General features: G+C 47.6%; 1 protein-coding gene across 1 annotated transcript in view; it reads right to left on the bottom strand.

Annotated features, from left to right (window-relative positions):
* Positions 1-8,727: 8,727 nt before the first annotated feature.
* RTEL1 (regulator of telomere elongation helicase 1) overlaps positions 8,728-11,117 on the bottom strand; it is a 52,429-nt gene continuing 50,039 nt past the window's right edge. The window contains exon 35 of the mRNA XM_075720897.1: positions 8,728-8,840. Coding sequence (XP_075577012.1) covers positions 8,766-8,840 — 75 coding nt within the window. The 3' untranslated portion in view covers positions 8,728-8,765. The remainder of the gene's footprint in view (positions 8,841-11,117) is intronic.

The following is an 11,117-nucleotide window of genomic DNA, read 5'->3' as shown; positions in this document are numbered from 1 at the left end:
CCCTGGCCATCCCCGCAGCCCGGAGCTCGCCCGCCGCTTTCGCTCCCCTTTCTACAAAAAGCGGAGCGCTGGGAGCAACCCCGTGCCTTTACCTGCGCGGAGGCAAGCTTTACAATGCTATGTTGAGGGGTTTGGGTTGTTTTTTTTTTTTTTTTTCAGGCTGGGGAAAGGCAGGGAAATTCCCCCGCGAGCGCTCTGTTCCTTGGCTGTAAATGTTTCTCACTTCCCAGTAACAGCGTTTGTCTCGCTGGTGGGGGGCACGGTTCGCCCCCAAAGGCAGCCCAGGTAGGCAGCGGCTGTTCCTGCTGGGAACGCGAGCAAGCCCCCTGCTCAGCCCCGGGGCTCCGGTGCGAGACCCCGTCCTGCCCCCCGCACGCCGCGGGGGCACCGACCCCGCTCCAACAGCCCAGATTTTTTTAGGGGTTAGGCAACGCGCTCCTGAAGCTGGCTCAGAGCTTCAGCTTTCTCCTTCCAGGAGCGCTGAGGATGACATTCGAACGCCGACTGTAACACTAAAACACTTGGAGTTACCTTTTGTGGGATAACAGCATCCAGCATCTGAGGAGGTTGGCATTTAAATACCTTACAGGTGACACTTCACCATAAATCTCGGACGCCAAGGATTTCAGTGGAAACCGAACTCAGCCTTACCGGCGCCTGCTCACTCTGCACTGCCCCTGCCTAAATACATCCGACTCGTGCACTTTGTCCTTCTGCCCCGTCTCACCAGGTTCCCTCTGAAGGCAAGGAAATCCAAGGGCACCCCTGCAAAGTGCTTTACGTGCTAGGAAGGCACACGCCAGAGAGCTCGCCGTCCCTCTGCTCCAGCTGCCCTGCACCCCAAGCACAGGGGGCAGGAGGAAAAGCAGAGAGTTTACTCACTTCTCGGTGTAAAAGCAGGAGAGCTGCTTGCCGAGCCCGTGAAGAGCGCAGCGCGCTCTGTACCTGAAAACCTGCCTTTTCATTTCCTCCCAGTCTCTGCTACCAGGAGTGGTGCCACAAGGCAGAGAAGAAGGGGAAAGCTGCAACCCATTCCAAATAGCTAGCTGAGAAAGAAGTTAAGCTTTTTTCTTGGTTTTAAACTGTCCAGTCGATGGAAGAGGAGAAAGCACACCTCCATACAAGTCACATACTAGCACGCAGAGCACTCAGCTGGGAAATCTGATGATTTCTGTACTACACCCCCCTAATATCACAGTCTGGCATCTTCACCTGTGAAAATTGCCCTTTTCCTGCTGTGAGCTGCACGCTGGGCTGCTGCCGCTGCCCGTCACACAAACCCCACCGGTTCCTGGGTCACAAATTCCTCGTGGCTTCTCCCACCGGCACAGCCCGCGGCTCCCGGGGTGCCCAGCCACCCCTTTGCCTCGGGCAGGGCTCTGCCACCCGCGGCTGGGCAGGTTGAACGGCACGCTTGTGACTAGCTAAAAACCCAGTCAGCAGGTTTTGTAGCAGCAGAGCATCCCCCCCGCACCGGCTCTCGAGATAAAGCAGGGATAACAACCATCAGATGGCAAAGCCTTGCTTGCTCTGGACAAAAGCACACGAGAGAGCAGTCTGAAAACAGTAGCCGGTCTGTGAGCACGCTTGCTTAACATGCACGACTTCTCCAGCATCGCCATGGGGAGACGCTGAAGGGTCTAAAACATCCTCCCACAAGTCATTTTCTGTGAACTGCTGTTTATAGCCTCGCTGGTCTCGGGTCAGGCGTTGCCGTCTGCTCTGAAGACCTCTGAGGAAGAGAATACAGGCTGGTTTTATAAGCCAGCCCAACATCCTCTAAATAGGTTTCTCCTTTTTCCCAAGCATCTCCCGCTCCCGTGTATGTTCTCTGCTCTACCGGGTAGCTCAGGCCACTGAGCAGTTACGAGTATCAAACACCAAATACAGAATCACAGAAAAACGTAGTTTGGAAAATTTTGTGCTCTATTTTGCGTTGGGAGGCCCAGCACCACAAGGAGCGGCGTTCTTTACATTTTTTTTTTTAGAGTTTATACATATGACCGTGCTGCGGCTCTGAACCGCGATCCTACACAAGGATCTTCCTCCTTCGCAAGAACCGGGCTCCTTACGTCCTCATCTCTCACCACGCAGTGTTCCCAAATACTCTGGTCACACTTGTTCCCTCCGCGTGTATAGAATCATAGAATCGTCTAGGTTGGAAAAGACCTTTAAGATCATCCAGTCCAACCATTAACCTACACTACCAAGCCCACCTAAACCAATCAAGGGTAGACCAGACTAAACCATATCCCGAAGTGCCACATCTACCTGTTTTTTGAGCACTTCCAGGGATGGGGACTCCCCCACCTCTCTGGGCAGCCTGTTCCAATGCTTGAGTATTCCAATGTGTAGTCGCATCTTTTACATTAATATTATCCCGCGTATACAGCCCAGGCGCGAGCACCTTCTTTATACGCGGCCGCTGTCCAGAGGGTGCCCTGAAGGGCGACGCGTGCTGCGCCCGGAGCAGGAGCGCGGGCAGCTGCGGTCGGGGCGGGGGGAGCGGGGAGCCGGTCCCCAAGAGCCTCCCCTCAGCCCCAGCAGCCCCCGAGGAGCAGGCGGCGGCTCGTTCTCGCAGAGACCCTCAACAGGCATCCCCGCAGCGTCAAAACCGGATCGCGCGCTCCAAAAGCAAATGCAAAATCCCTGGGAGCGTAAAGGAGCCGCAGGGAGGGGGTGAGAGGACACGGAGGGTTTTCTGCTCAGGAGCCAGCAGCCAAATCGCTTTGCACGTTGTTACAGAGAATTCAGGTCTGAGCGCTTCCCTTCCGCCGCACCAGAACGAGCCTCCGGCTGTCGGCCACCGGATCCGCTCGCCTGCCCCGGGTGCTAAATCTCCTGGATTTTATTCTTAATGCTGTTAAAGAGCAAACCTACAAGAGCTAAACACCCACTCCACAAGCAAAGCAACTCAACCCCAGTTTTCTGCTACCCAGAAGGAGAAGTCAACCCCGCTGGTCAGAAGGAATCCAAAGCTCCTTCTGGAAAGATCAGCTTCTCTCTGGCACGGTTAAAGAACCCCCCCGAGTCCAGCTGGAACCACAGGGGCTCAATGCTTCGGTCCCAGAGCGCTGTGGAATAAGTGGCGGGCATGGCCTGGGCCGCGTTTATTTGCGCCCTACACGGGGCAGGCGCTGGGCTGATTTTCACGGGCCCCTCTAAAGCGGATCTGAATTCCACCGCTGGTGTATCTCGGTCACTTGTGGCTCCCCAGAGCAATCCTGACGATTTGTAACGACTTTCGACATCATCCCCGAGCCAAGGTGTACTGGGGCTTTGGTTTGCTTCATCAGTATGCATCACCTCAGTAATTAAACGTATCGATTAATCTCCCAGCACTCCCCTGGGGCTTCCTCTGGGACCCAGGCACATCCTCTTGAGGATAATTTTTTTTTTTTTCAGGTGAAACTCGCCGCTAGCTTGAACCAAGCGCGAAGCCCCGCGCTGCGGCCTACCTGGCCGGCGAGTACGCGGGCCCTCTTTTGGCCGAGGCTCACCCTGCCCCGGCATTCCTGAGCAGCCCCGGTGCAAGAGCAGCGCGTTTCCTTTCCTGGTAGGCAGAAAGCTGATCTCACTTTTCCTACCGTGGATTTCACATGTTTTTTTAGCCTGTTTTCAGGCTGACACATCTAGACTTTTCCAAGAAGCTGCAAGAGAAATCGGGTCATCTAGCCTTTTGCAAACTTGTGAGTCGGTTGAAGTGATAAACAGTCATACTGCGATGCCCGTAAAGGATTACTCAAAAGCAATTCGGGCTTCGTTTCTTCCCTGTCTCCCTCAGTATTCTGCCACGATTGACAGAAAACCACCAAACCACGTGAACGCCCCTTCCCGTGCTGCCCGCTCAGAACAAGCGCTGACACCTGTTAAGAGGGCGGAAGCCCCAGGACGCCGCAGCGAGCGTCGGCGGCACGTCCTGGATGGCACCGCGCGGCACGGATCCAGGGATCCTGCTCGCGGTGACTCTGGGACGGATGCGACACGCCGGGGAACTCTAAGCACGCAGCTCCCCGCCATCCCGCAACGTAGTAGCGTCAATTAAGTTTGTCCTGAATTTAGCAATGACAAAAATTGGTCAGACTAAGATTTAGAGAGTGAAAGATCACGCCAACGGGAGAGAAAGGGCTTCCCCAGGCAGCCTCTACCTTTTAGGAAGGTAAGAGTCTGGTAGAACAACGCCCTTCGATTAATCTTTTTCTGTCTGTTCTTCCACCTCCCAGAACAGGTTTATGGGGTCACTGCCCGATCACTGGAAAACAACTCGGCTCCCTGCTGACTTTCTGACCTGCGGAGGTAGCTTAGAAAAGGAATTCAGCATCATATTCTCATGGCTCTGATTTCACTTCCCCACACAGGGCATCATTTCACGCTTCAGAGAGCTTCAGGGTGTCCAGCAGCACCGCTTTTCGAAACTACTCTTGCAAAATCAGGTTTCTCGCTAATATTCAGGAAAAAATCTGAAAAGCAAAGAAATTCCTTGTCCTCCGTCAATAGCCACTGCTCCACGCAAAGACACAGCTCATCTCTTTCCTGCCAAAACAATTGCTTTGTTATTTTTGGTCTCTTTCCCAAATGGGAAAAGTCTTTTCAATGACACACCACTCAAATCGGAGACTATATTCCAGGTATAGTCATGGCACTGCAAGGCAGGGGCAATAAAGAGAGATTAGTATCTACTTCCTTCATGATCTGTAACTCATGTGTCATTTGCTTCTCAAAACAAGCAAGGAGTGTCCGTGATAGGCTTCCCTCTCCCTGAGCGCTCGGTAGTTTGGATCAGTTCCTCTAACCGCTTATAGCAACACAGATTTTTCTGAAACAATTCTTGTTTTCACTTTCTGGTCTTTATAAATAATGTACTGTCTGTCCTTCTTGTAAATTCAACCAGTTCCAAGATGACAAGAGATCGCTATCTGGGGCACATCCTAGCAGCTGGTTCCTGGAGACCCTCTTCTCCAAGGTTTCATTGGAAGCAGATTTATTGCCAGGGCAGGGGTGGGAGGAAGCGGCACTCTAAACACATTTAGGAGGACCGCACCGACGTCATGAAGGATTCAATGACACACAGGCCCCTGAACTCTTCTTCGGAAGATGGGGAGTGGAAATGCATGCGGCACAGTCCTTTGCGAGAGGCGATTCTTGAGCAACCTGCCACGGGGAACGCGCGGTCAGCGCGGCGCTCGGTTGCTGGGCAGAGGCTGGGGAGCCGGGGATGGGACGGGCGCAGAGGTCCGATCGCGGGTCCGATAACACGGCTGCTGGGCATCTGCTGGAAGCCAGGGAAGGTTGGCCTGGACGCCCCAGCACAGGCACACTCCTACCAGGTAACGGGGCTGCTATTTAGCGATGCCAAGTGATCTGCATGGGCAGAGACCTTGAGACCTACCCTCAAGTTCAGAACTGTCTTCTCCCACAAGAGGAGTTCCTCTCGGTTTACCAAAAAACCTGGTGAAGGACAATACCACACAAACGCCTATTTGGTCAGGGTTGCAGCAGCTTGCCTTTTTTTTTTTTTTTTTAAATTTTTCAGCAAGCCTCTCCAAGATAGGTCAGGAATGACAGAATCATTAAATTCTGTTTATTATTGAAACTACGTGATGAGCAGATAAGCTGCAGACAAGGACAACCTCCTGCAGGCTGGATGCTCTCCCACCACCAGCACACATTAACATCCCTCCGTCCTGCTGCAGGGATGCGGATGGCAGGGAACCAGGATCCCAGTCCCGCTGCAGCGCAATCCCCGCTACACCAGAAAGCAGCCACGGAACCAGACGGATCGCAAATCGCTGCCATCTGCAAACAGCAGATGCACCGCTGGGGACACTGAGGTGTTGCGGAGCTCGTCAGGGTGAGTTCAGCTAGCGAAGGCACGCGGCAGTAAACCTCTTCAGCAACGCGATCTAACTGCTGACGAGCAAAAGGAAAGCTCGAATCTCTTGAAGGCACCAAGATGCTTTTGACATGGTTCCTCTGCCCCGTCTCACTAACAACGGAGCGTTCCCAAGTAGGAACAGTCTCCAGAACTAAAACTCCAGCGCCAAGGAAAAAGCACAGCTAGAAAACTGTTCTAGTTGGGGAGGGGGGGAAGAGCGTAATAACGTTTGTCCCAGCAAGTCACACATACCTTCTGCAGTTTTTGCAGCCTATAGCAGATAATTTCCATCATGCAAACTAAACAAAGGCATCACTTCGCTCGCTCTGAAGATGTTCACAGCCCATGTCCCGTGCTGTGGTTTCCCTCCAGTGGCATAAGCAGTAAGCTGCAGGTCTCCCCAGGGAGAGGCCTTCACAGAGTAGACAAGGCTCTGCACTACCTTACCCCCGCGTACCTTTTCACCGTTCGCTGCTCCCAGCCTTCGCTCAGCTCTTGGGCTTCCCCTTCCACTGCTTGCCCAGGCCGAGAGAACGCATCAGGAATTGAAAATGAGCATCCAAAAGCAGGCGCAAGGACCTGCTCGGAAGCAGCTGCGAGCCTTGCCCCACACGGAGAATTGAGATTGCCCCAAAGCCGCCGACATCAAAACGTCGGCATTGGCCTGATCCGCTTTCCCTGAGAGCAGCAGCTTTTTTTTTTTCTTTCTCTTTCTCTTTCTTTTTTAAACTTCTGTCACGCAATAGTTACTGCTATACTTGTTACAAAAGCAAAAGAGAACGAATGACGATCAAGAACACTCAGGGCACAACTTGTGCACAACTTGTTGTGCAACCTCAACAAAAAAACTCTTGACCAAGAAATAAAATCAAGTACATTTCAGGTATGGAGTCGCCTTGTTTTGGGGAAACAAAGCTGTCTTCCACATTTCTGGCAAGATGTAGCTCTTCCATCATTAAACACAACGCAGTCACCGTGCCACAAAACTCGGAGTCCTTTGGAAGGACAAGAGTTTAACACTACTGCCCTTCTTGACCCCATCACTCCAAATCTCTTCCTGTTCATTTTCACAACACGTATATACGTGCATACATACATTTTTCTGTCATTTTTCCCCGCTTACATTTCCAATATCTAGGGCTTTCTCTGCATTATTTATTCTTGTTTTCAGAATCTAAACCACTATCAGTAGTGCACTGAATAGGTATGTGAATAGATAGAAGGTAAAATGCATTCAGATTTAAACATGTCACAATATATGCTAGCCCCAAATTACCTTCATTCCTGTGTAAATCTTCATTACTTCCAATTATTAGTTAACAAAGTATGGAAAGTTCCTGTTTCACTGCCATTGAAGAACACCGCTTTTCTCGTTCTTCGGATAGCCTGACCGCAGTGAACCCCGACTTGCACACACACGTTATTTGACGTTTTAATGCATGAGAGGCACAGTATCACACCTGCTACTAAGTTGTTTCTATGTAAAGTGGATTCCAATCTGAAAAAATAAATTTCTCAGCGAGGACCAATATCCCAGCAACCATGAGAGTTGAAGTGACGCCGGTTTTGAATTCTATAACCGGGAGAAACAAGAACCTTTGAAATTTTTGTTAAAATGCAGCTCACCTTTCAATTTTGAGTTATCAATTATTAACAAAAGACTTTCCAAAATTCCATTGGTATGAAAACCACCTACAGGATGCAGAAAAAAACACCCCCAAAATTATTAAAGAATATATTTTTTCAGAAAATTCTGAAAACATATGCTATATGAAGTGTCTCTGTCATCACAGCAACCCCAAAACAAATTAGCAAGTGAGAATACAATCCTTTGCTCATTTTTGTCAACCAAAATATTCAAGTGTCAAAAATCCCACAGTATAAACCTCTCCATTTACTCCTACCAGAGCCATTGGGATTCAATACCCAATGTTTCTATATCTGGTGTAAAAAAAAAAAAAAATCAAACAAAACCCAATTAAGACAAAAATGGTTTCATTTATAGTTTAATTTACAGCAGCTACTGAAGATTTAAAATTGATACAATTTTTCAGGTTAACCACGTATGTCCACTACTCACAGAGAGTGGAAGTACTAAGGAATTTTTTTTTTTAACCCATCTAACTTGATTTATTTTAAGTTTTTAAAATCAATGAGGTCCTTTTTCTTCTTGGAAAGTAAACATCAGATGACAGAGACAGAATGGAAATATCAGCACTGAGCAGAAAATAAAGCCTCCTTATTGAGCACATTTCCAAAAATCCCAGTACAATGGAATGAACCAGGCTCCAGGGTGCAGAGCAGACACAAAGGAGCGTTTCACTGTTCAACCACTGGAATTTGTTTTTAAAAAAATCATCCCTTCAGTATCATCTTGTCTTCTGTGCTTCTTCTATCGGAGACAGAGCTGCTGCCAAACACCAAACAGTGAACGTGAATCACTTCTTCCAGGAACACCAGGGCAGTGAGGACTGGTAGTCTGGCCTCCTTATTTAGCCAGCTCAGTCCCACTGTAGGACTACTGCTAGGGTTTTCCCAGGATTTGGTATTACCTGAAGGACCCATGAATGACAGCCACCTCCAGGATATAAAATTTCAGCCTAAGAGTGGCCACAGCAGAATTTACAGGCGGATTTAAAAAAGAAATTAACCTTCTTAGTTCCAACAGAGGACAACGTTCTGCTTCGTCTCCTGCCAGTGGTGAAGGAGAGACCTTTCAGACTTGATCACCTTTGTAGGAAGAAACGATACGTGTTGGTGCACAGCACGTAATCCAGAGCCAAGGATCAAAGATATTTAAATGATCCTTCATCCTGCTTCCGTTCAGGTTGAGAGCCAGAGTGCAGCGATTTCTTTCTGCCGACAGGAAGTACTTGCCCTGTCAGTGAGATTATGACCAGAAGAAAACTTGGATTAATCGCTGCTTCTTCACATCACTGTGGCACTCTGGGCACTTCTTCTTCATCTGTATAAATAAATGAACAAAATACATAAATAATACATTAAATTTCTCTGTCAAGTTTGTTATTTTCCAATATGAACTATAAGCCATGCTAGTCATTTGGCAGTCCCCAAGATATCTTATCTACTGTTTTTAAATGCAGTGTTACCATGCAGTCAATTATTTAACTGCCAGTAATAGGAGGAGGAAAAAGAAAGCCTCCCAGTGAAGTAGCAACAAACTCTACAGCAGTTGTCTTATTAATTACAGCTATGACACAGCTGAAGACTAAAATACAGGAACGAGGAAATACAGAGGCTGCAAGAGCTGTTGTGCAGTAGAGATGTCATTAGTAAAATCCTGTAAGATGGCTGAAGGGTTCCCTGAACTCCTGCTTCCTCTTGCACAGATGAGAAGGAAATGATCTCCTGGGCATACCGGGACATCGGTGATACACGCGGTCATGACCAAGAGTTTTGCAGGGGAACCGAGTACACGTATTTCTTCACACCACCACACACCCCTCTCAGTTAACAGCAGAAAACTGGGTACGAGGCAACCAATTCTCCACCACCCAGGTTTCAGTTTGCTTCTTCACCAAGCTTAAATTTTAATCTTTTAACTTAAATTACTTTAGCCATTTGGTCTTTAGCCATTTGACCTGCAGATGAACCCCAACTGTTCTTTTTATATCTTGCAGATTACTAGTAAAACTAAAATGCTCTGCTTATTTCAAAAGGAGATAGTAAAAAAATTTTTTTAAAATTAATCTTTGTCAGCAAATTGCCAGCTCAGAAGGCTAAAATGATGGTTACCTATGTCAGTGGCACTGTGCAGGCTTCCCTACAATATGGAAGTTAATCATTGTAACAAAAGATGATTCTATGTAGACCGCAACATAGGTTCGGGCACTAGTATTTTGATTCTAGAAACATTAATTGAAACACCATAAAGGGAGGGGGAGAGGAAAACTCACTTTACCTCCCAGTAGACAGTGATTTGCCAAAGAGCTCTGAAAATTTTAAATGTAATATATAATTGTGAAATCTTATATTATTTGCCCATATTACAGATAGTCCAAATGAGAATAACTCAGTCTCTCTGGAATACCTGCAAAAAGAGCATGAATAAATGATGCATTTGAACACTGAAAAGTGGCAATAAACCCCTGCACAGAAAACTAAAACCAAAACCAGCATATATTGGCACAGCCTCTGTATGGCTTCCCCTAACACACTGAAAATCACCCAACTGGCACTAATCTGTCTAATACTCCTCCAGCTGCAGGAATTTCTGTCTGCTCCTCTAAAAGTTTCCAAAATATTCCAAAGTTATTCACCACCTCTCCCCCCCACTAAGCTATTTCAGTAAAATAACAAATTGGAAAAAGACATCACAATTTGCAAAACCCAAGTCATTGCATTTTGAATGATAAGCTGTTAGTCATTTCCTCATAGTACAATATGCACCAAAGTGCTTTTCAGCTGAAGAAACATAATGAGTAACTTGTTAGCAAATTAAAAAAGATGAGTTTTCAAATCCAGCCCAGTCAGTGGTGACAGAGCCCGATGCCATCTGATGACAGTTCAGACACAACACACACAGTTGCTCATTTCCTGCTGGTAAGGGTACTTCTATCGCAAACACAACCCTTGCCATGAACGGAGTCAATTGTCCATACAATGAACCAACACACGTGTAGGAATGCGGAGGAGATAGTTCCCCTCCTGTTTGCAATCCTTTGCTCTCAACCAAGCTGTTCTTCCTTCTCACCTGCATGACTAGCAGAGAACAGTTTTGCGTCATCACTGGGAGAAGTGTCTCTCTCCATCAGTCCTCAAGTAATATCCCAAATTACAAGATGTTTGACTTTTCATTAACCAGACTACACTTGAATTGTATCATAAGCAAGCTAACATTACTGTATACTGAGAACCATTCATCACTAGAAAGGTATGCCATAAGTAAGTTAGGTATGCCATAAGTAAGGTAAGAAAAGGTGATGAGACCATGTAGTTTCACATTCTCCATAACAAAGACTACAGAATATCAGGGATGCTTGAACAGTAAAGCTGGTGAGATGCTGCTTCTTACATCCCCCACACCCAATAGTTTGTTGTTCAGAGCAAGAAAAAAACCCATTCTTAGAAATAAGGACTTTGATGTATGTTGTCTATGGAGGAGGCAAATGGATCACACTGTTGGCATATGTAGAAAGACTCCAAAGGTGCACTTAAGAAGGACAGGATATCCATGATGTGTGTTCTTGAGAACTGGAAAAATCTTCCGTTTGTCCTTTTT

The sequence above is a fragment of the Pelecanus crispus genome, chromosome 14, assembly GCF_030463565.1.
Source record: "Pelecanus crispus isolate bPelCri1 chromosome 14, bPelCri1.pri, whole genome shotgun sequence".
Taxonomy (NCBI): domain Eukaryota; kingdom Metazoa; phylum Chordata; class Aves; order Pelecaniformes; family Pelecanidae; genus Pelecanus; species Pelecanus crispus.
This window is presented reverse-complemented; position numbering and strand designations above follow the sequence as displayed.